At 65.2% G+C, this 22,402-nt stretch overlaps 2 protein-coding genes across 3 annotated transcripts in view; both read left to right on the plus strand.

Moving 5' to 3' along the window:
- The first annotated feature begins 3,144 nt into the window (after nucleotides 1-3,144).
- MAP7D1 (MAP7 domain containing 1) lies at nucleotides 3,145-17,235 on the plus strand. The gene is given in 19 exon segments (XM_051638194.1): nucleotides 3,145-3,251; nucleotides 8,657-9,334; nucleotides 9,487-9,555; nucleotides 10,267-10,430; nucleotides 10,735-10,849; nucleotides 12,403-12,513; nucleotides 13,915-14,037; nucleotides 14,170-14,318; nucleotides 14,418-14,548; nucleotides 14,641-14,845; nucleotides 14,847-14,901; nucleotides 15,002-15,176; nucleotides 15,243-15,402; nucleotides 15,643-15,747; nucleotides 15,872-15,925; nucleotides 16,027-16,084; nucleotides 16,221-16,332; nucleotides 16,407-16,612; nucleotides 16,686-17,235. Coding segments are annotated over 19 exon segments (2,742 nt in total). The 5' UTR covers nucleotides 3,145-3,190; the 3' UTR covers nucleotides 16,697-17,235.
- A 547-nt stretch (nucleotides 17,236-17,782) lies between these two features.
- The window catches only part of THRAP3 (thyroid hormone receptor associated protein 3), a 28,825-nt gene continuing 24,205 nt past the window's right edge, over nucleotides 17,783-22,402 (plus strand). The window contains exon 1 of one of the 2 annotated variants that reach the window (XM_051637723.1): nucleotides 17,783-17,854. The gene's annotated coding sequence lies outside the window, so the exon portion shown is untranslated. Of the gene's footprint in view, nucleotides 17,855-22,254; nucleotides 22,312-22,402 lie in introns of those variants that run through there. The other variant, XM_051637724.1, reaches the window with a different exon arrangement.

The raw sequence follows: 22,402 nt of genomic DNA on the forward strand, positions 1-22,402 counted from the left end.
GCCCAGAGCAGCTGTGGAGTCTCCTCTGGAGAGATGCACAACCTCCCTGGACACCATCCTGTGCCACCCGTCTCCTTTAGTGGGCGCTTGGACTGGTGATCTCCAGAGGTCCCTCCCAAACCCCTACCACACTGATTCTGAGGTTCTATGGAATTGCCAGGTGCTGCTTGGATGCAGCTGTGTGACCCCACTGATAGTGTCCCTGCCCATCCTGGGCCTTTCACCCTCCTCTTCTTTCCTGTCCCACCCCCGCAGCCCCCTACCCTGCCTGTGTCCCATGCCAGCCAAAGGGCAGTTCCTGGCTGCCACACGCCTGGGCCTCCCACTCTATTTATAGCTGCTAAGGCTGCTCCAGCACATTCCCCTCAGTGTGGGGGACCTTCCTCCCCAGGCCAGGGAGCTCAGGAGGGCAGGGTCTGTCCCTTCTCCTGCTCAGGCAGGATCTGTCCCCAGGATGCTGGCAGGGGCAGAGTTGCAGCAGCAGGAGCAGCCAAGCCCTGTGCCAGGCAGATCCTGCCCTACAGCAGCTTCAGCACTGCAGGGCAGGGATGGGACAGGTCCAGGAGCACTGGTGGCAGGGAGCTGGGGCCAGGCAGGAGCTCCTCGGGCTGGCATTGGAGGGCTGGGATCTCTTTCAGCCTTGGGGACCAAGGTGGGGCTGGCAGGGAGCGTGTGGGGCTGCCCAGGCCTGACACCATGACATCAGGGCACTAATTACAGATGCCACTCAAGATAATTACAGAGCGGATGAGGGCTGCGGCAGGGCAGGGCTCAGCCCATTGCTGGCCCATTTGTCACCTGCACCCACAGAGGACTGTCCTGCAGCACTGGGGCTTTGTGGCCAGTTGCAATGCCAGCCCCACAGCAAGGTGCTCGGGGAGCTGGTGACTGCCCTGGTGACAGGACTGTGCCTCACCCATGTGCTCCAGAGCAGGATGCAGGGGCAGACCCTTGCCCCTGTGTTCCCGCTGGGCCACTGCCCCATGGGTAGTGAGGCTCAGCTGGAGGATATTAGGGGCAGAGGTTCAGATCAGCCCTCCTGGCCATGCTACTGTGCTCGATGCTGGCCCTCTGTGGCCACTGAGACCCCCCAAGTGGAGCAGCAGGGTTGGAACAACCTGGGACAGGGACAAAGTCCTGAGGATAGAGGAGGGAGGTGTGGGGAGCAGGTGAGATGGAGTGTCTCCTGTGGTACTTTGCCTGGAGATTTTCGTGGGGTTTGTTTGCGCCCAGGCTCCCACAGCAGCAGCTCAAGCTGGCAGGTCAGTGGCTGGGCCACTGAAGAATTTTGGGGTTTTTGGCTCCCTGTTGGATCCCCACAGCCAGCATCAGGGCAAGACCTTGAGCACATCACGGGGGCTAAGTCCATGCAGGGTCACACCCTGCACCAAGGGGCTGAGGAGTGCAAGGAGCTCTGGGATGTGCAGCTGCTGGGGCTGGGTGACACGTTTGTCGTGAGCTCATTGGATTTTCCATTGGCATGAGGAAGGTGGCTGTTCCTAGCACCGTGGGAATGGGGGGGCTGGACCCAGAGACCCCAAGGCAGCAGGGCTCTGCCTGCAGCACAGCCATCGATCGATGCTTGTATAACCCATCGACCCAGGTTGGCAGGGCAGCCAGGAGCCCTTGGCATTGCTGCCCATGCCAGGAGCACTGACAGAGCACAGCTGCAGGCCTGGATACCTGTGGTTGCCCCTTCCTCACCGTGCCCCTTGATCCAGGCCGGTCCTGTGGTGGGGAGATGGACCCTGGGCATGGGGGTCCATCTGTGTTTGTGGGTTCCTATGCCACGTGCACTCCTGTCTCCCGCCATCTCCCTGGGGTTGCTCTGCTCCCAGAGCCAGTCTGTGCCTCTCAGCATTCCCTGTCCAGGAGTCAGCCAGCGGGTGAGGCTGAGTTTTGGGGAAGCCTCTGCTCTGGCTGAGCCGGGCGAGCAGCTGGGGATGGCGTGGCCAGGGGGTGCGGGGAGATGATGCAGTGTGGGGCTCTGGGGTGTTTGGAGGAATTTGGGGGGTGTGGCCACCCCTGCAATGACACAGAGCAGGGCCACCCCGTCTGCTGGGGAGCCCTCCTGCCCGCGCCCCATTCCCTGAGTCAGAGGAACACGCTTCCGGAGGACAGGGCTGGGATTTCGGGAAACCTGTTTGCCTGGTAGGTGAGGGAGGTTGTGTGGTGGGGGATGTCCTGGCCCTGCAGTGACATCATCAACAAAACAGGCACCTCTGATGGGCGCTGCCTGCAGAAAACTGTTCATCAACACATCCCCAGACGGGCACTTTGCAGGATGCCCTGGCTGGGCTGGCTCTGAGGTGATGGGGACGTGTCCCTGCCCCCACAAAGCTTAAGCTGCGTTACCCCCGGGCTGCTGCTGGTGCCCGTGTGTCCCCTGTCCTTGGACGTGCTGCTGCAGTGGGCTGTCACCCGTGGCCAGGGTATGTTTGCTTTGAGATGCTGTGTGGGGCAGGGACCACGGCCAGCTCCTGCTTCTTGCAAGGCCAGGAGGAGTTTCAGCCCTGAGCGGGGCTGAGCCGAGGCCTCTCCTTATCTGCCCGTTAATGGAGGCAGGGGGTCTGCGTGGGGGCGAAGCCCCCGCCTCCAGGACTGACTAATGCTCACGTGCGGTGGATGGGTGGGTGGGTGCTGGGGGGAGCAGCTGTGAGGCCTCACGAGCAGCCGAGGTGGGGCTCTGTAATGGGAAATCCATGTCTTCGGGGGACCTGGAAATCGGAGCACTGATCTGAGGGGTGCTGGCTGTGGCTCCGCCCGCAGAGGGGTGAGGGGATGTTTGCTGCAGGGTCTGCATCGCAAAACGTGGGGAGTGGGAGGGGTGGGTGTGAGCTCCAAAACCTGGGGATGGGCGAGTACTCGAGCAAAGCTGGGGGGTGCTGGGCAGGGCAGGGCCAGGCAGCGGGGCAGGCCTGAGGCCAGGGTGACGGGCGTGGGGTCCCAGCCTTGTCTGCGGGAGCATGGTCAGGATCCCCGGGAGTGGGTGCGCTGAGCGGTGCCGCGAAGAGGCCATCCCGGGCAGAGCATCCCCTGCCCGCCCGCTCCCCCAAGCCCGGGGCGGCAGGGCCGGGGCGGGGAGCGTCGAGCGTCCTCCCCCGGCGGCCCGGGGGGAGCGGGGCGGCGCGGCGGGGCTCGGCGCTGCTCGGCACGGCTGGGCCAGCCCCCTGCGCCTCCCCGCCACGCCATGGAGAGGAGCAGCGCCGGGCGGGAGCCCCGGCCCCAGCTCCAGCCTCAGCCGAACCAGGGTAAGGTTCCATGGGGGGACCGGGACCGGCTCCGGGGCCACTTGGGAGCCGGGGTGCAGGATGCGGCCGTGGGGGAGGCGGGAGCCGACCGGGGGGGAGCGGGATCCGGCGAGGGGGGGAGGGGGATCCGGCCCGGGGGAAGTGGGATCCAGTGGGGGGGAAGCGGGATGTAGCGCGAGGGACGCGGCGGGGCCTCCCGTGGAGCTGCTCGGGCGGCAGAGCCGGGTGGGGGCCCGGGAGAGGCGGTGGAGGAGCCGGTGGGACTCGCGGGGGGGGAACCGGAGCGGGGGAACCAGGGCGGAGGGGGGTCTTGCCGGGAGGGACAAAGCCCAGGCACAGCCCCTCCATCTTGGGGTGGAATGGAGCCGCGCAGCCCCCGGCCTCGCCGCCGAGGGGGTGCGGGGAAAGCTGTCCTTGCGGACCCCTCCCGGGGGCGGCCCCGCCATGGCGGGGGCGTCCGGGGCGGCGGAGGCCGCCCCTGCACTGGCTCTTCTCCGGCAGGCGGGGGGCGATGCCGGCCCGGCCCCGACCCCCCCCAGAGGCTGCTCTGGGGGTCTCAGAGGGCAGGGCCCTGCTGCCGCGTGTGCTGCCGGGTCTGGAAGCCCTGGGGGGGTCCTGCCCGCCGGGGCAGTCCCAATCCTGCGGCGGGGCCCGGGTGACCCCTCGGTCTGCGCCCCTGGCCTGGCTGTGTCCCCTCGGCTGGCTGGGGACAGGCAGAGGTGGCTGGCACTGCCCAGGGCGTGGGGGCACTGCCGGCAGGTCGGGGGGTGCAGGCGTTGCCCCCCGCCTGCCTGGGGCTCGCCCTCGCCTTGGGGACTCGGGGTCCCGGCCAGGCGGGTCCCGGCGCTGCCCCGGGATGAACTCTGCCGCCGGCCTCGGCTCGGGGAACCGGGGAGGGCGGCGGCCGGCGGAGCCGAGGCTCGGGGCGAGGGCTGGTTTTGGCTCTTCCCCTCCTTGGCTCCAGCCAAGAGCTCCGCGGCCCCGCCGGGCTGCTTGCCCTCGGCCCGGGGCTGTGACTAAGCAGGGCTCCGTGGCGGAGCCGCTTCCCACCGATGGAGGAAGAGGAGCGGCTGCTCCCCTCCCCCTCGTTCCCGGTGCCCGCCGCGCCGTGATTCATCACCCGCGGCCGCCCGGGCCCTGGCAGCCGGGAGGGAGCTGCTGGCTCCCAGCGATGCTGAAATGCCGCTCGCCCTTCGCCGGCAGCTCCCGAACAAACCGGCGGCGGATCCCCGTGGATCCCGGCCGCTCTGCCCAAACGGCGCGTCCTGCGCTGCGGACATATTGTCTGTGTCCTGCTCGCCGCCTCCGCAGCCCTCCCGCCCCCGGTGTGCCGCCAGCCCGGCCGGTCCTTCCCTCTCGATGCCGTCGCTGCCTGGGGAAGGGGGTGGCTGCTCCCGGCCACGCAGGCCGATGCTGCAGCCCCCTGAGACCTCCCGGGGCTGGGAGACACTTGCTTTGCTGCCAGTGGAGGAGGAGGATGGCGGCAGCTCCAGGGGAGTGCCGGTGGCTCTGCAGCACGTCCCCCTCTGGGGACCGTCCCTGATTCTTCTCGTTTAGGTGACCCTTCCGGCCAGGCAGCCCAGGCTGTTCCCAGTATCATGGGTCAGTCTCCAGCCCCTCCCAAGTGTGCCCTGCCCTGGCTGCAGCAGGGCTGGGGTTGCACTGAGCCTTGCTGCAATGTGGGGCAGCCTGTGGCACTGGGGGGACAGGAGCTCCTAGAGGGCAGACAGGGCAGGATGTGGCCCTGCAAAGCCACCCAGGTGGATGCTGCCCCTTGGATGGGCAGAGGGGCAAGGACTGGGGCAAGGAGCAGCCAGGGGTTTGTTCATATTTGGGTGCCCCCTGATTTCTCCAGCCCTTCTCCCTCTGGCATGGCAGAGGGAGAGGGTGCAGGGTGAGCGGGTTGGTGGCCAGAGCAGGCAGCTCGGGAGCCTTCCCAGCACAGGGATGCCAGCAGAGCCACTGCTGTGAAACCGTCACAGCAACGTGATGCGACGTGCGGGGCAATGATGTGACAGTCCCGTGGTGCCATGTCCAAAATAGTTATCACAGCTCTCGCTTGTTGGAGGGCTCCGAGCAGGGACGGGCGGCAGGACAGGCAGCCTGCTGGGAGCAGAGCCACATCCTGCATGGCCCCAGTCTCAGTGGGTGCCCATATCCATGTGCTGAGGCTCAAGGCCCCTTTTTCCAAGGTGCTGGGCACCTGCTTCCCAAGAGGCTGAATCCCAGCAGGAACAGAGCTTCATGACCAGCCTTCAAGCAGGGCTTCTGTTTTCCCAGGGTGATGCTAGCAGATGGGTTTTAGGGCACGCGGCTGGGCTGGCTGCCCTCAGGGTTGGCGGTGCTGCCTGGGTCACCCCAAGGACGAGGGCACCTCCTGTCATTACTGCCAGTGCCGCCCAGATGGATGGTAGGCAGGTGCTGCCTGCCCCTGCCCTCTGTCTGCTGGGGGCTGTGCTGTCACCACAGCCAAATGGAAAGTTTGCTGTGGGGGTGCTGGGGTGCAGCAGCACCTCAGGCTTTTTCCTCTGCGTGTATTTTAAATGCTGGAAACTCCCCAGCTCTGGCCCCACTCTGGCCACGAGATCCCATCTCCCAAGTTCCCCTTGTTGCTCTCTGGCTTGGCACGTCACCACCGGCTGGGTGCCTTGTCTGTCCTCCATGGCGGGGGTCTGGGAAGTGGGTGCAGCCCCCTCCCAAACCAGTGGATGCAAAGGCAGTGTGGCCTCAGCAGGGTGGGCAATGCCCTGCCATACCCCTTCCTCCTGCCTGGCACCCACCACAGGCATCCAGCTGTGCCATTCCTGCTGCCTGCACCCCTCCTGCCCTGCTCCTGCCTGGCTCTGGAAGCCTATCCACAAATCGGGGCTGTGGGACACCACGGGACAATGCCTGACCTGCCCCGGTGCTGCTGGCTATGTTTTGCCGACTCTGGGAAGAGGATCCAGCCTCAGGCTATGGCAGGTGTGCAGCCCGGCACTAGGGTGTGGATGGCTGTGGGCAGCAGCACCACGGGACCCCCGTGCAGAGGTCGGGGTGTCATTGGTGGCTGCCCGGGTGGCACTGGCCCGGCCCTGCTGTGCGGGGCTGCTGGTGCTTGTCCTGCCTGAGCCATGGCCCAGGGGGTGCGTCAGCGCTGCGCCCACAGCCGGGACATGCTGGGGACGTGCCAGGGATGTGCCAGGGACATGCTGGGAATGCTTGCTCGCTGTCCTTGTCACTCAGGTGTGAGGGGTGCTGCAGATCAGGGGAATCCCAGGAGCTGGCCACAGAGCGGGTACGTGAGGATACAGCGGACGGGGGGAGCTGAGGTTAAAGCGCAGTGGGTGCCCCCCGCCCTCGTGGGAAGTGCCCTGCGGGGATGCACGGCGGATGGTTAACGACAGCCCTTCGACCGGAGCGTGCCGCGGGGCCTCGATGTGCTCTCGCTTCACGGCACTGGGGAATTTGCCTCTGCCTGGCTGAGCATCGCCAGCCATGTGCCGGGTGTGGAGCAGCACTGCACCGGGCAGTGCCGGGCACGGGCACTGGTGCCACATGGACCCACCAGAGGAGCCGGCATGTGCCAGGTGACCTTGGCATCAAAGGGCAGCACCTCGCCCTGCGGCTGGGCGCAGCGCTGTCCTGGTGCCAGCAGCAGTGCTGGCCTGGGCTCGGGGCTGTTGGGAGCCATGTCTGGGGGGCCCGGGAGCTAATCCCCTGCGGAATGCCCCGGCTGGGGGAGAGGGGACGCCCGCGCCGCCTGGGCGCAGCCAGCGTTGGGTTTCAGGGCAGCTGCTGTGCTGGAGCAACGACAGGGACAGATGGCAGCAGGGCTCGCCCCAGCTGTGCGTGGGTTTTGGCCGTGCCCGGCAACCCTGCCCTGGCCATGGGCGCTGCTGTCCCCCCAGCCAGCAGGACACAGCAGGTCCTGCCCACACTGGCTTCGTGGCCACCTCACAGGGTGCAGCGATGGGGGGATGTGGGATGTCCAGGATCAGAGCCAGGGGATGGGCCGGCTTCCTGCAGCAGAAAATACCCGGAAGGCTGTGAGGGTCTGCGGGGGGGCCGGGACTGGCTGTGTCCCCTGCGAAGCCCAGGGTGGGTGAACCCTACTGGCACGAGCCCTGCTGGGGGCCACAGCAGGACCCACAGACCCTCTCGGGGCAGGCAGGTGCTGCTGTGGGTGCTGGGGGACTGTGGGTGCTGGGGGACACCCAGCACAGGGTCCACAGCACAGGGTGGGGCTGGCAGCACCTTCCCTGGGCTCGGCAGGCTTCAGCGTGGGGTGGAGGAGCGGCGCCGGCCTGTGTTTGCAGAGCCCACACTTTGCCCCTCGCTGGAGATTGTGGAGAGCTCTGCAAACACGACTGAGCCTGTGCATGACATCACCCTGCGTGCCGGGGCTGGTGGGTTCTGGTCACTGCTGTCCCCCCCCCAGTCCCATTCTGCTGGAGCTGGAGCCACATGCTGCAGTGATGCTTGGGCTACTGGAGCTGGTGCCCATGGCTTGGGGGCAGGTCAGGCATCATTCCCAGGCAGGAGCGAGTGTGCTGCCCGCTGTGTGATCCCAGCACGTGCCCAAAGGTGTCTGCAAAGAACTGGATGATGTAGACCAGGAGGGTCACTGCTGCTGGTCACCACCAGTGGTTCTGGCACATCCACTTTTGCAGTGGGCACATGCAGCTTTGCAGGGTGGCTGGCATCACCTTTCAGTCCCCAGCACCCCAGGGGTCCTTGGCCACTGGGCTCCCCTGAGGCTGGCCGGGCCAGGGGGCGATCCCCTGGGCTGGCACAGGGCAGGCACTATGCCCCCTGCCCACCCCATGGCAGGGCAGTGTGTGGCCGGGCACCATGCGGGGAGGGGGCTGTGGGCTGGGCCCCACTCGGGGAGGGGGCTGTTCACTGGCGGCGGAGGCCTCGTGTGCATTCCTGGGCCATGAGTTCATGGCTGCGCGGGCACGGCGCTGGGGGACATGGCCGGAGCGGTGACGTCAGGCCGCGGGGTCCGCGCCCATCCTGCCTCCGGCCCTGCTGCAAGTCAGCACTGCCAGGAGCGGCTCCGTGTCCTTGGGGAAGCGCAGGGGTCCCCGTGGCTGCTGGGGGTCTCCATCCCCGTGTCCCCCGTGGCGGGGCCGGGGCAGCAGCTGCCACAGGAAGAAGGGCGGCTTTGTGGCAGTGGTGCCTGGCGGAGCCCTGGCTGCTCCTTCTATGCATTGTGCAGCCAGCGCCTGGCACTGGCCAGGGGCCCCCCAAGACAGGGGCTTGGGCAGGAGTCCCACTGCCTTCCCTGGGGGTCCCGGGTACCGTTCCCCAGCCCCTGCAGCAGGGAGAGTCTTGTTCCTGAGGGCTGTTTTTCCAGGGGATGGGGTTGCCCCAGGCCCCCCCACTGAGTAACCACACATTCTGCTCTGCTTGTGTTGCAGGGAAGCCACCGTCCCTGATGGGAGACAGCGTGCCGCCCCCCGCCTCACCACCCCCCTCGCCTGGGGATGCCCTGCAGGGAGGGCACACCCCCCCACAGCGGGACCGACCTGTCCCCCCAGCTGTCTCCCTCTCCAGACAGCCCATCTTGCCCGTCCCTCCAGCCACCACCCCTTTTGAAAAGACGGTCTCGCCCATCCCTGCAGCTGTGACGCCCCCCAGGCAGCCCGTCTGCCCGGGACCCCCAGCTGTGACGCCCTCCCCCGAGAGCAGCACCCTGCAGTGTGACCGACCCGTCCCTCCAGCAGTGATGCTGTCAGGACAGCCTGTCTCCCCCATCCCCACAGCTGTGGCCCCCTCAGCAGAGAGCATCCCCCCATGGAGTGACAGGTCCCCACCGGGGTCCCCCCAGCCTCCAGCAACAGAGCACCCCAAAGAAGAGGCATCTCCCCACCATGCCAGCCAGCCGGTCCCTGTCCCTGCTGCTCTTTGCCCAGCAGAGACATTGCCCCGTGGGAGCGATCCTCCAGCCCCAGCTGCTGGTGAAGTGGCCCCCTCTGATGCCAAGAGCCCCCCGGGTGGCACAGCTGGGCCCTCGAAGGATGTGCCCCCCCGGAGTGACCGCAGCACCCTGGCCACAGCCTCCCCGGCTCCTGCTGCCAGCCCCAGGCCCAAGCAAGGTGGGTGCCCGGGGGGCTGGGGGTGCTGTGGGGAAGCAGGGATGCTCTGTGGGTGCTGTCCCACAGGTGCTGCTCGATGCCTCCATGCTGGGCTGGTGCCAGCACTGGGGCTGGGGTCTGGGTGCTGCTCTGACCATGTCTCCCTGCTGCAGATGCCCAGAAAGCCCAGGCAAGGCACAGGCAGGCGAAGGAGCGGCGCGAGGAGCGGGCCAAGTACCTGGGTATGGGGCTGGGGGACCTGGGGGGGATGCAGGGCCAGCGAGCCCCTGTGTGCGCGCTGGGAGGGAAAGTGGATCAGGGAGGAGGCGGGAGCTAAGGAGCTTTGCTGGGTCATGGGCAATCCGATCCCATTAGCTGCCATGACCTGAGCCTGGGCAGGACCTTCTGTGCCAGCAGCTCTGACCCCTCGACATGCCACTGACCCCCCAAGCAGTCCACTGACCCCCCGGCAGTCCACTGACCCCCTGGCAGGCCACTGACCCCCCGGCAGGCCACTGCCTCTGCTGCTCCCCACGGTCCATGCACGGGTGACCCGCATCCGCGCGGGTGCCACCAGCCTGGTGCCTGGCTCTGTCCCGCATGCAGGCAGCAGCAGGCAGCCCTCAGCAGTTCGGGGCAGCGGGCAAGTGGGGCCCCTGCCCGCGCATGGGGCCTCCTCGTCCCGGCGCTCTTTCCACCCTCATTCCCCCATTGTTTGCCGGCGCGGCTCGGCGGGCTCCCGGCCTCCCTTTTGTCCTTGCCCAAACCCCTCCCTCGCCGTCCGGCCGCGATGCTGCCTGTCCCGCACGCTCGGGGAGCCCGGCCGTGTGCCGCGGCCACCGCCAGCCCGCAGCGCCGTGCCACCGGTGTGGGCACGCGTCCCGACGGCGGGGCTCACCGGGGCCAGTGCTGGGACTCAGGTGCGACCGTGCTGCCCCGGCTCCCTCCTGCAGCCGCCAAGCGGGTGCTGTGGCTGGAGAAGGAGGAGAAGGCCAGGCTGCTGCGGGAGAAGCAGCTGGAGGAGCGGCGCAAGCGCCTGGAGGAGCAGCGGCTGAAGGCGGAGAAGCGCCGCGCTGTCCTGGAGGAGCGGCAGAGGCAGAAGCTGGAGAAGAACAAGGTGAGTGTGGGGGATCGTGGTCACTGCGGGTGGGGGGCCAGGGCGGCAGGTCAGGCATGTGCTCCCTGGGGAGTCCCTGTTGCTCCAGCAGCCCTTTGGGAACTGCCCACTGCACCCATCCTCCGTGGTGCTCATCCTTCATGGTGCAGAGCTTCTGCGCTACCTTGGGCATATGTGCCCTGGCCAGGGCATGTGTCACTGCCCCATCTCCCTCCAGCCATCCCTGTCACCACGATAGCCTCATGCTGGGAGGTTCTGTCTGGTCCCAGCCACCAGCCTCACCCTGTCCCTCTCCCTGGGGCAGGAGCGCTACGAGGCAGCAATCCAGAGGTCTGCCAAGAAGACGTGGGCAGAGATCCGGCAGCAGCGGTGGTCCTGGGCTGGGGCCCTGCACCACGGCTCCCCCGCGCACAAGGACGGTGAGTGCTGGGCTGGGAGAGGGCAGCTGGGGGCCTGTGGCTCTGCTGGTGGTGGGGACATCTGGGCAGGGCTCTGCCATGCTCTGTGCAAGGAGGGCAAGACCCACAGAGCCAGCTCAGCCCCACTCTGCTGTGGGGTCCTGCTGCCATCACCCCACACTGTGCTGGGGTCCAGTGGGACCCCCGTCTTTTCCCTGCTCTGATGGAGCCGGATGTAAGCCGGAGACTGTGTGTTGTGGTCACTGTTCTGTGCCGGGACATGCTTGGGGACAGCACTGGCTGGCTGCAGGGATGCTTTGGCTTGCTGCCCAGGTCTCCTGCAGCCAGGAGGAGTCAGGTGTGGGTTGTGGAGCTGTGCCTTTGGGGTCTGTGCCTTTGTGCCCTGGCTGGGTGTGGCAGCGCTGGCCCCTCCAGCTCCAATGTTGGGATGACCATGACTGTGTGTGCTCCTGGATGTTCATGGCTGTGCCTTGCTGTGCCATGTAATGGCTGCTGGGGGCTCAGCTGAGCCCACTGCCCCACAGCCAGAGCACTGAGTCCAGCTGGCCCCTCTCCTTGGGGGCTCCTCAGGGACCCTCTGCACAGTTTGGCTCTGGGGTTGGGCATGTAGAGGTCTCCCTGTCCCCTGACCGCCGAGGGGACAGGGCTGCGCCGGTGGGCACAGGCACTGCCTGGTGTGTCTGATGGCAGGCGATGGCACAGAGGGGGGCGCTGGCCCCCCGGGGTCTGTCTGTCCCACTTGTGCTGTGGGGTGGCTGTGGCAGCCCTGGCTCTGCCTGGCCGGGTTTGTGTGGGTGTTGTGTTCCTGGCTACCTGTACCAGCACCGTGTGTGCCCGGCTGTGCCTGGCTGGGCTGTGTGAACAGGCACCAAGTTCTGGTTGTGCCCGTCTGGGCTGTGCGTCCGGGTGCTGTGTGTCCAGCTGTGGCTTGTAGCACACTGAGGGACAGTCCCATGTGGTTATGGTGCAGCACCTGGCAGGGTCCAGAAAGGGGATGCCTTCCAGTGCCACCTCCTGCAGGATGTGCTGCTGGAGCTGCTGCCAGCATGTTCCTCTGGCCATTTGCCTGGGAGGACTCTGGCCGGGCTGGAGGGACCCCAGTGCCCAGTGGAGGTGCTGTCAACCACCAGCACCCTCCTGGCACTGCTGTAGTGACCCAGCACCGGTGTGGGCCTTGTCCCATGTCTGTCTGGACCTGCTGCCCTCTTCCCCAAGCTGGCTGCTCACCCAGTGCTGCCAAGGTTCCTGGACAGCCAGCTCCCTGTTCCCAGGACTGCTCCTGTGAAGACTGGCATGGAGGGCCCAGGACTTGCCCTGGCTCCCTGAGGATCAGATCCCTGCATGATCCCAGCATGACCCCTCAGGGCTCGGGCACTGTGCTGTGCCAGATGCCAGTGCCCTGTGTCATGTCCCTGGACACCAGTATCTCCCGGCCCAATTCTCTGTGCTACACCCTCCTGCCCCAGTGCCCCAGCACGACCGTGCATGCTGCATGTGAGGGGCCCGGCCCCTGCCCGGGACCTTAATGCCCTTGTGTCTTTTCCCTCCTCCAGGTGCGAGCCGGTGCTCGGTGTCCGCTGTAAACCTCCCCAAACACGTCGACTCTATAATCAACAAGCGGCTCTCCAAATCCTCCGCCACCCTCTGGAACTCTCCCAGTAGAAGTAAGAGCCCTTTGCGTTTGCCCCAGCGCAGGGGGCAGAGTCTGGCCCCCGCCCAGCGCTGGGGACCCCCGAGGCCAGGGTCCCCCATCCCCAGGCCCTGCCTTGCAGCACGGTGCCACGGAGGAGAGAGGAGAAGCCGTTTGCTGTTTGCGGGAGGAAGCTGGAACCAGCCGGTGGCTCCTTGAGCCTTTGTGCGGGTTGGGAGGAGGAGGAGCAGCAGCAGCAGCCCTGTGGGGCACCAGGACAGGGAGTGGGAGCTCTGGCTCCCTGCCCCAGGGCAGCTCCGGTGGGTGCAGAAGCAGCCGCAGAGCGGGGCTGCCTGTCACCGGACCCTCCCGGGGCTGGGCACGGTGCTGGTGCCCGCCGCCCTGACGCCTGTCGCCACGGGCACTCAGGGCTGGGTGGGCAGGGTGCTGCGCCGGGGGCTGCCAGGTCGTCCCGGCCCTGGGTGAGCTGCCCGCGCCAGAGGGATGTGTCCAGCGCCAGGGCTGCTGTTGTGTTTCGGGGTTGCTGGGCGATGGGTGCGCGCCTTCCCGGATGGGTATAAATAACCGGAGCAGCTGATGCGGGCGGCTGCAGGCGGGGGTGACGCAGGCGGCTCCCAGCGGCCCCACGCCGGGAGCTGAGCCCAGGGAGAGGCACCTGGGGGCTGTCAGCACAGCCCCGCAGCTCCCTGGGTCGGTGCCAGACCTGGCGCCCTGTCCTCCCGCTGCTCCCGTGGCTGTTTTCTGCCTTCCTGCTGCTCCTGGCTGCACTGGGGGCCCCAGTGGAGAGAGGCCAAAGGGCCCTTTCTCTCTGGGTGCTTCCCGTGGGGTGTTGGGTGCCAGAGACCTGCCCTGGAGGGCAGCTGGTGGCAGCCCAGTGCCCAGCATGGCTGGGGACTGCTGGTCCTCAGGTGCCATGAGCCTGGCCTGGCTCCCAGGGTGTGCCTGATGACTTTGGCACTGCTCCCTTGGGATGAGGATGCTCTGCAGTGTCCCTGCAGCTGCTGCAGCATGCTGGGGGCTTGGTCACATCGGTATGGGGACAAAGGGAGGGTGCAGGCCAGCACTGGACACAAGAAGGGGGCCGTGGTGGAAGGGGTTGCTCTCAGCAGGACTGCACCCTGGTGCTGTGGGTGCTGCTGGCTGTGGGTCTGCTGCAGCCAGGGTGTCTGCGGGGCACAGGGGCAGTGTTGTCATCGTGCTGCAGCGATGTCCTGCGGGCACCCGGCTGCCCACCTGTACCCACACACCCTTTGTTGTGCCTTGGCCGGACATGCAGGGCAGCAGGGAGCCCTCCCCAGCTTCAGGTGCTCCCGGAGCCACACACATGCCCCGCAGGCTGCTCTGTCCCAGCGGGTGGCCATGGGGCTGGTGCCTGGGGGCTCAGAGTGCACTAAGGGTCCCTCTCCCTCCCCAGACCGCAGCTTACAGCTGAGCCCGTGGGAGAGCAGCATTGTGGACCGACTCATGACGCCCACCCTGTCCTTCCTGGCTCGCAGCCGGAGCGCCGTGACGTTGGCTGGGAATGGCAAGGAGCAGGGTGAGCAGCCAGGGGGACATGTGGGTCTTGGGACAGGTGGGGCACTGGGTCAAGGAAGCACAGCGCCAGGGGAGAGCTGGTGCCAATGCCATGCTGGCTCTGCCCTGACGGTGCGGCCACCCCTACCCCCAGTGCCCGTGTGCCCCCGCTCGGCCTCTGCCAGCCCCCTCAGCCCCTGCCACAACCACCGCCTGCCGCACCGCTGCTGGGAGAGGCGGAAGGGAGCCGCGGCCACCGGCAGCCCCGACGTGACCCCGCGCCGCCGGACCGAGTCCTCACCCGTGAGTGCCGCCTCCCGCAGGAACCCCTGGGTGCCGGGGCAGCCGCAGGGCACCGCACGGCTCCCGGTGCTGATGTCTGTCTCTCCCTGTCCGGAGCAGAAAAAGAAGGAGAAGAAGGAGAAGGAGCGGGAGAACGCCAAGGAGCGCAGCGCCCTGTCCCGCGAGCGCAGCCTGAAGAAGCGGCAGTCGCTGCCGGCGCAGCCCCGGCTCCGGCCCGCGGCGGACGGCAGGTCGGGACCCGCCGCTGGGGCTGCCCGGACCCCCCGCAGCTGTCGCGGGGGCTGCCTGGCCCTGCTAACAGCATGTCTCGCTCCCTTTGCAGCCCCGGCCCCAAGAACCGTCCCTCATCCCCTGTCACCCCCAAAGCCCGCCCGGCGTCCCCCAGCCCGGCCCCCAGCTCTCCCCACAAGCCGCCCCTGCCCCGCAGCACCCACTCCTCGCCCAAGGTGCGGGCCAGGGCCCGGGAGGAGCGGGGGGAGCAGGAGGGGCAGGCGAAGGTGCGTGAGAGGAAGGAGGAGGAGCGGGGCCCGCCCCCCCCCGGCCCTCCCCGAGCCCCCCAAAGTGCCCACAGAACCAACAGCAGGTGGGTATGGCGGGGCTGGGGGGTGGTGGGGCTGGGGGGAGTGGGAGCAGCACTGACACTGTGCACCCTGCAGTCCCTCCGACCCCCCCGGCTCCTGCAGCCCCCCCAACCCCTGCAGCCCCTGGCCCTGTGCCCGCCACCCCCCCTGGCAGACCCCCAGCTGGCACCACGGACCGGGAGGAGGCTGCCCGGCTGCTGGCGGAGAAGCGGCGCCAGGCTCGTGAGCAGCGGGAGCGTGAGGAGCGGGAACGCCGGGAGCGGGCGGAGCAGGAGAGGTGGGTGCTGCCCCCCCTGGCCCCCGGCCCCAGTCCCCCCCCTTGCTGAGGGCCCCCTCCCCACAGGCGGCTGCAGGAGGAGCGGGCACAGCAGGCAGCAGAGGAGCAATCCCGCAGGGAGGCCCTGGCACGCCAGCGGGAGGAGGAGCGGCGGCTGCAGGAGGAGCGGGAAGCTCAGGAGAGAGCACGGGCTGAGCGGGAGGAAACGGAGCGGCTGCAGAGACAGGTCTGGGGTCGTGGGGTGGGGGGCAAGGGGCTGCAGGAGAGGTGGGATTGGGGCGGGGATTGTCTCCTGTGTTTCCCACCCCAGCGGGATGCAGGGGTGAGGACCAGCCCAGCCCCTTGTCTCAGGGTGGTAGGAGTGTAGGGCAGGGCTGTGCTGAGCTGACTGGGCAGCCTGTCCTCCCCGTCCCTGCCCCATCCCATCCACCCCTGCCCTGTCTCATCCATCCCTGCTGTGCCACAGAGGGAAGAGGCCGAGGCGAGGGCGCGCGAGGAGGCCGAGCGGCAGCGCCTGGAGCGGGAGAAGCACTTCCAGCGTGAGGAGCAGGAGCGGCTGGAGAGGAAGAAGGTGAGGGCTGGGGGCACCCCGGGGGGCGTGGCATGGCAGGGGCTTCTCCTGCATGGGGTCCTGCCAGCACCCAGGGCAGGTGCTGCCGTTCAGGGCTGAGCACAAGCCGCTCTCTGCCCTGCAGCGCCTGGAGGAGATCATGAAGAGGACGCGCAAGTCGGATGCAGCGGATGCCAAGGTGGGTGCCTGTCCCTGTCCCGAGGTGCCTGGGGACACGGGAGACCCTCCTGCCCTTGCCCAGAGCCCCCAGCACCCCTCATGCCTCTCCTCTCCCTGCAGAAAAAGGAGGACAAGAAGGTGGTAAATGGGAAAGCAGCCGAGCAGGAGGATGTCCCAGGTATGTGGCCCCTTCCCACAGCCTGCTGCACCTCTGGGGTGCCCGGCCTCTGCAGAGCCCCCGCCCCATCCTGTCCCCCCCAGCTGTGCTCCTGCCCAGGGCTGTGGCTGAGCAGGGGCTCTGCCGTTGTCCCCAGGGCACGAGAAGCGTGCGGGGCCGATGCCGAAGGAGGAGGAACTGCCCGAGACAGCGACACCAGGGACTCTGGGGGGACCGAAGGGCCTGGCAGGCGAGGGGCTGCAGCCAAGGTGAGTGCGGGGGCAGCCGGGGGGGCCCGGGGGCCAGCAGGGCTCTGTCTGACCCCAGCCCTCCCGCCCCACAGCTCCCCGGCCAAGGAGGCGGCGTCCCCGGCAGCCCTGGTGAACGGCGTGCAGCCCGGCAAGCATGAGAACGGCTTCTCGGGCACGGAGGGGTCGCAGGAGCTGCTGGAGCTCTCCCACCACAGCAGCAGCCCCGGCAGCATCATCCCCTTTGGCGACAAGGAGCCCTTCCTCAAGCAGGCTGTGGTCAAGCCCCCCCAGGTGACAGGTGAGAGTCGGAGGGGCGTGCGGGGGGGTTGCCAGGGCTGCCTGGTCTCACCGCCGTGCCCTCCCTCCTGCAGAGGTGCTGTGAGGGCCAGGCCCTGGCAGACGTCCCCTCGGGGCCACCGCACACGTCCCAACTCCGGACACCCGCGCAGAACCGTAGCTGTTGTCAGAAGAAAAGCCTTGCTGCCCCCCGTGTCTGCCTGGCCCTGCCGGGGGGGTCCCGGGCAGCGCGGGTCCCCAGCGGGGCGGCCACCGGCCCCCTGAGGGGACGCCTGGTTTCTCTCTTTGTTCTTATTTCGTTTTGTTTTTATTTTTAAAATATGCACCTTATCAGACTGACGCCCTCACCCTAGCAGTCTGCCAGAGCCGCCCCAGACGTGTGGTGTAATAATGTAGTTATTTAACTTGCTGGGTACAATGTATGTGAATACTGTAAATAGAGCCGGGCCAGGCCCGGGGGTCGCTGCGGGCAGGAGGGGCTGCCCAGGGCTCGGGGAGGGGGGCAGGTCGCTCCCCGGCCCCCCGGCCCCGCGCAGGCCTGTGTGTGCCCCGCGCTGCCCCCGCGCCCTCGTGACAGTGTGATGCCTCCACAACCTTTGCCAACAATAAAAGCGGAGAACTGCCCACGCCTCGCCTGCCTGCGCCCGGGGGGGGGGCCCGGGCACCCCCAGCGCTGCCCCCGGGGCCCAGCCCGGCTGCCCTCACCACGCCTCGGCGGGCCCTGCCCGGGAGCTGCACCTGCCGCGGGCTGAGCTGGGGCCGCGGGCCTGGGAGGAGCGGGCGGGGGGCGCGGGGCTCCAGCTGCCGAGCCCGGCCGGGGCGGTCGGTGCACACGGGGCGGGGTTCGGTGCACGCTGGGGGGGTCGGTGCACGCGGGGGGGTCGGAGCACACCGGGGAGGGGTCGGTGCACGCCGGGCAGCCCAGCCCAGCCCAGCCCAGCCCCCCCGCCAGGGCTGCCCCCGCCCCCGCCGCCATTTCCCGGCCGCTCCGCGCCGCCACTCCCCGCCGGAAGCCGCGCCCTCCCCCCCGCGCCAGAGAGGTGGCGGTAGTGACGTCACCAAGACGCATAGCCCGCTGGGAGCTGTAGTCCTTCCGGCACGGGCAGCCTATGAACGCCGCGGGGGCGGGACTGCAGCTCCCGGCAGCCCCCGCGGGCGGGCGGCGGGCGGGCGCGAAGCGGAAGTGCGTGAGGAGGAGGTGGAGGCGCTGGCTGCTGAGGAGGCCGCGGCGGAGCGGGGCCCGGTGAGTGTGGGGAGGCGCAGCCTCCGCCGCCGGCCTTCTCCTCCCTTCCCCTTCCCTCCTTCCGTCTCGCACTCAGGGCTCTCCGCGGCCGCGCCGCCCGCCCTGCCCGGGCCTTGACCCCCGCTCCCCGGGCCTCGGCGCGGCGCTGCCCTCCCCGCTGCCTCCGGCGGCCGCCACGTGCCGGGCGTGGCCCCGCGGAACCCCCGGGAGGCTCGGATGGGGCGCGGGGCGCTCCCGGGGCACGGCCCGGGCGAGGACTCGTGGCAAGGCCGGGCCAGGCCTCGCGCCGCCTCCTCGCGTCCCCGTGGCCGGTTGGGGCCTGCCCGGGCCTGTCCCCGGGGCCGCCCTTGTCCCGCTGCGGCCCGGCCTGTTCCCGGAGGCTCACCCCCTTGTCCCGGCCCAGCCCCCCTCCTGGAGATTCCTGTCTGGGCCCCGTCCCTGGAGAGCCCTAATCCTGCTTCGGGCCTTTGGCCAATCCCTCGAGGTTTCCTCTCTTGGCCGAGGTCACGGGCTGTGTCCGGTCCCCTACGCGCCCCGCGGCTCGGGAGGCGCTGCCCGTGATCCCGCGGGCCCGGGAAAGCAGAAGTTTCTCCCCGCTGCGCCGTGACTCCATGAGTGGTGTGTGGCTTTCACAGGGTCACGCACCGGTGCTCAGCAGGACGGGTTTGTTCACTCGCGTTTCTCACTGTGCAGCTGCTTGTTGAAAAGGGAAGTTCGGTAGAAGCTCGGGGGATGCAGTGGAACGGGCTTTGCAGAGACACACGTCAGCTCTGGATCTTAATTTTCCTCAGGCTGACTGGGGGTTATGTCCCCAAATTCTGTTGTCTGTGGAGATGGTTGTGTTGGAGGTTTCTGTGAGTATATTTCAAAGTCTCCATGAGGTAATTGTCACTGTAATGGCCTCCTGAATACCCTTCTACGTGCATTTATGTGCCAGAAGTTGAGAGGCTGAGTTTGGAATACACAGTGCTCCGTGTAGCAGCCTTGGGAAGCACAGGCTGACCTTGTTGCTCCTGTGTGAGGACTCCACAGCCGTGGAGCAGGTGGTGATGTGTTTGTAGCAGCTTTTCCTCAGGACTTGGAGAAGGAGGGGATTGCTCCTTGGTTTCTGACCCATAGAGCTGTGTGTCTGGTGCAGTAACTCAGAAACGGGTTTGTTCATTGAAATGAACAGTCTGTAAAACCGTTTAGAAAGAGTTACAGGTTGTCTTAGGGCTGGTGGGTGAAGGAGAAGAGCCTTTGTCTGCTGGTTCTGCAGCAGTGCCAGCACAGAGTGGCTGTGTGAGAGGCTGCAGGGTCTCATCAGCAAATGGACGTTTTCAGGATGTTCTTTCCTGAGAGCACAGACAATTAAATCATCCAGTTACCCTCTGCAAAGGACCTGCAGTGGGTGGTTATGTCAATGTTTATGGTGAGGCCAATGGGATGTTTTGGTGTGTTTTTAATGTGCCTTTTGTGTGGAGCTGCCCTCCAGTGCTGTGGTGGCTGAGGAGGAGATCTGTTCCTTGGGTTTGCATTGCATAACCCCATTTCCATCCCTTACAAAGACACGATTTCAAGCTCAGCCTCTCGGGCTGCCTTGGGGGAAGTTCATTGTAGAGACAAAAAAGTGAGTGTTTAGACACAGCAGTGCCTTCCCCCGGGGTGTTCAGCAGTTTGTGCACTTGCTCTGGCACTTTGCAGGTGCCCAGCAGTGAGGAAATGTCAGGCTGTGAACTGCAGTTAGTTACACAATCCAACAGAAGGTAAAAGATAAAATTAGACAGTTATTGCAAAGAGCTGTCTAAAATACACATTCTGATGACACAGGATCCTCTGTAGAGTCTGATAGCCTTGGGGTTATGTTTAAATTTTCTTTGGATCCTGCTATATGTTTTTGTTTCACCTCATCCCTACTGTGACTTAGTTCCTGCTTTAGCAGGAGCAGGGAGGGGCACGTGTGACAAGTCAGTGGGAGAGTTATCTCTGAGTCCCCTGGGGCCCACGTTGCAGTTAGAGGTGCTGCTCCCAAGGCCCTGCTCCAGACAGGCCCTGGTGTCCCAGACATCTTTCCAAAGTAGGAGCTGATTACACGTCGGAGCCTGTGATCTGTAAATGAGGTGGTCTCAGCACAGGGGGTTTGCAGAGTTGATGGCTGCAGGGTGGTGCTGTTCCCCTCCTGCTGGGGCTCCCGGGAAGGAGGCAGGCACAGGGAATGTGTTGCTGCCCCCAGGGGTGTGGAAGCCTGTCCACCTGCCAGCTCGACTGCCCTGAGTTCTACATCCTTTTTATCCAGGGATCCAAGGGTGGAACCTTTTACCTGGCAGTTGACTGTAGAGAAACAGCCTGGCCATGGTAAGGAGGCATCTGCAACAGGGTCCAGCTGGTGTCTCATTGAGGTTCTTGCTGTGGGTGCTCTGAAGGAGCAGCAGACCCTGCTGCCTCACGTGTTGCCATGGATTTGTGCCCATGTTCTGCACATAGTTCCTTGTCTGCAGAAGTTGTGCCCATGTTTCTGCTGAATTATGCTCTGATGTCTTCCTGCTCTTTTCCCTCCTGGCTAATTCCATGTCTCCCTCTGCGCTGTGTATCTCTGGAGATCTCAGTTCTGCTCCTAGAGCCTCAGTAAGTGCTGTCTGGAAATGTTTCCCTGTGTACTGGGATCCATGTGCCCTGGCCTGGGCTCCTTCACTTCCACTGCTGTTTCTACAAAAGTAAAATTTAATTACGTGCATTGCAAGTTAAACAATGTTTTGCTGTTGGGATTATGAGAATATAATGTAGCTGCCTTATGGTTCTCCCTTATTTAAGCCAGGAACCTATATAAGCTGTTTAAGAAAACAGTCATTTGGGTCAAGCCAGACCCTGCCCTGTGGACTGATGAGTGAGGAGTCTGAGACTGACCTGCTGCAGAAAAGCTGGTGAGCACCTCCTGACAGGATTGGTGCTGTTAGAATGCAAAATGTTACATCTATAAAAACCAAGATGGAAAATAGGGGAGAATCCATGCATGTCAGCAGATTTAAATTTTTTCCCTGCTCCCACTTTCTCTACTGTAAAAGAAATCTTGCTGTGAGAGGCCTAGGAAGCACTGAGCTGGGCTTGCTAAGCCTGAGGATGCATTTCATTGGTGAACTTGGTGTTCCCTTTGGAGCTGTGTCCCTGGCTCCTGAAAATCACAGGGTTGTTTTGCCAGAATCTTAATTTCTTTCATTTTGTAGCTCACTTGGCTTTGGCTTTGCAAAATTACAGTTTGCCGTGTCAAAATTTGTTAATTGTTTCAGCAGCCACGTAGCCCTTGAACTTTTTTCCATATCTGGAAAAGTTTCCGATATTCCTGAGCTGTGCTGAGCGGCCACGTGCGCCGGTGGGGTAACCTGGGGGTTTGGTCGTGTGGTTTCCTCTGAGTTATGAATGTACAGAGAGTTCCTCTGTGTGGTGGGATTCCTGCTGCATATTCGGCCGTGTAGTTGAAACCACGGGCATTGAAAGAGAAAGGAACAGTGGTGTTAACTGCTCAAGCTGTCCTGGCTCCCTGGGGAGCCGGTGCAGGGTGCCCTGCAGCTGGGGCGGGGCTGCCTCCCCGGGTGCTGAGCCCGGCTCCTTTGTGCCCCCTCCTTCTGCCCTGGCCAGGCGTGCCTGGAGTGCAGCTGGAAACTGCCCTCTGGGTTTCTGTAATGGGTCCTGGGTTGGGGAGAAGGTGGTAGATGTAGCACAAGAACTCCTCTTTTCTTCTCTGTTCCTGCTGGACTTATGCCAAAGTGGTGCCTGGGAACAAGGAGGTGCCATTTTGTTTCTGGGTGACGGGCTGGGCTTGTAGGGCTGGAGTCTCTCGCCGTAAAGCAGAATATCCTACCCCCCCTTCCCAGGGAAGCAGCGTTAGCAGAGGCTGCCGTTAGGTTTGAGAAAGTTAAGAGTTCCTGCTTAATTTAGCTTTATTGTGTCAGAGCTATGAATAGTAAAATCATGGGATTATGTTTCATGCCAGCTGAGAACTGTTTGCGCCGCTTCGCTCCATGGCAACCGGAAGCTGTCGCATCCATTAAAAATAATAATGGCACAGAGAGATGACACCGAGCCTGGCTGCAGGGTCCCTGGGTCCTGGGGGGTGTAGTTTCCTACCCAAGGAAGAGTTTTCTGTCAGTGCCCTTTTTTCGTATCACTTATAAAAATACTTGGTGCATTTCTCCCCTGTTGTGCCTGTATGAGAACAAGTCCTCTGCAAAGCCCTGCTCGTAGCTGCTCCTCTGGTACCAGAGCAAATGGACTGACCAGAAGTTAATCTCCAAATTTGTCATCCAGCCATTTTTAGCCTCTCATGATTTACTGTGTAAGGGAGCTGTGCAGACCCCGAAAAAGCTCCTGCTCTCTTGTGCAGGCTCCCCCCTCCTGCCTGCCCTGTGCTGCCGTCTTCCCTGGAGCCAAAGGAGAGCTCAGCAAGGAACTCCCTGGGTTTCTTTGCTCTGAGAGCACAAAAGGTGGTGGCTTGGGGGCCACTGGGGGATGTGAACCTGGAATTCTGTTCTCAAGGGAATTAGGCTCAGTGTTAGCGAGCCTAACTTGTGCCTT

Source organism: Apus apus, chromosome 21, assembly GCF_020740795.1.
Source record: "Apus apus isolate bApuApu2 chromosome 21, bApuApu2.pri.cur, whole genome shotgun sequence".
NCBI lineage: Eukaryota > Metazoa > Chordata > Aves > Apodiformes > Apodidae > Apus > Apus apus.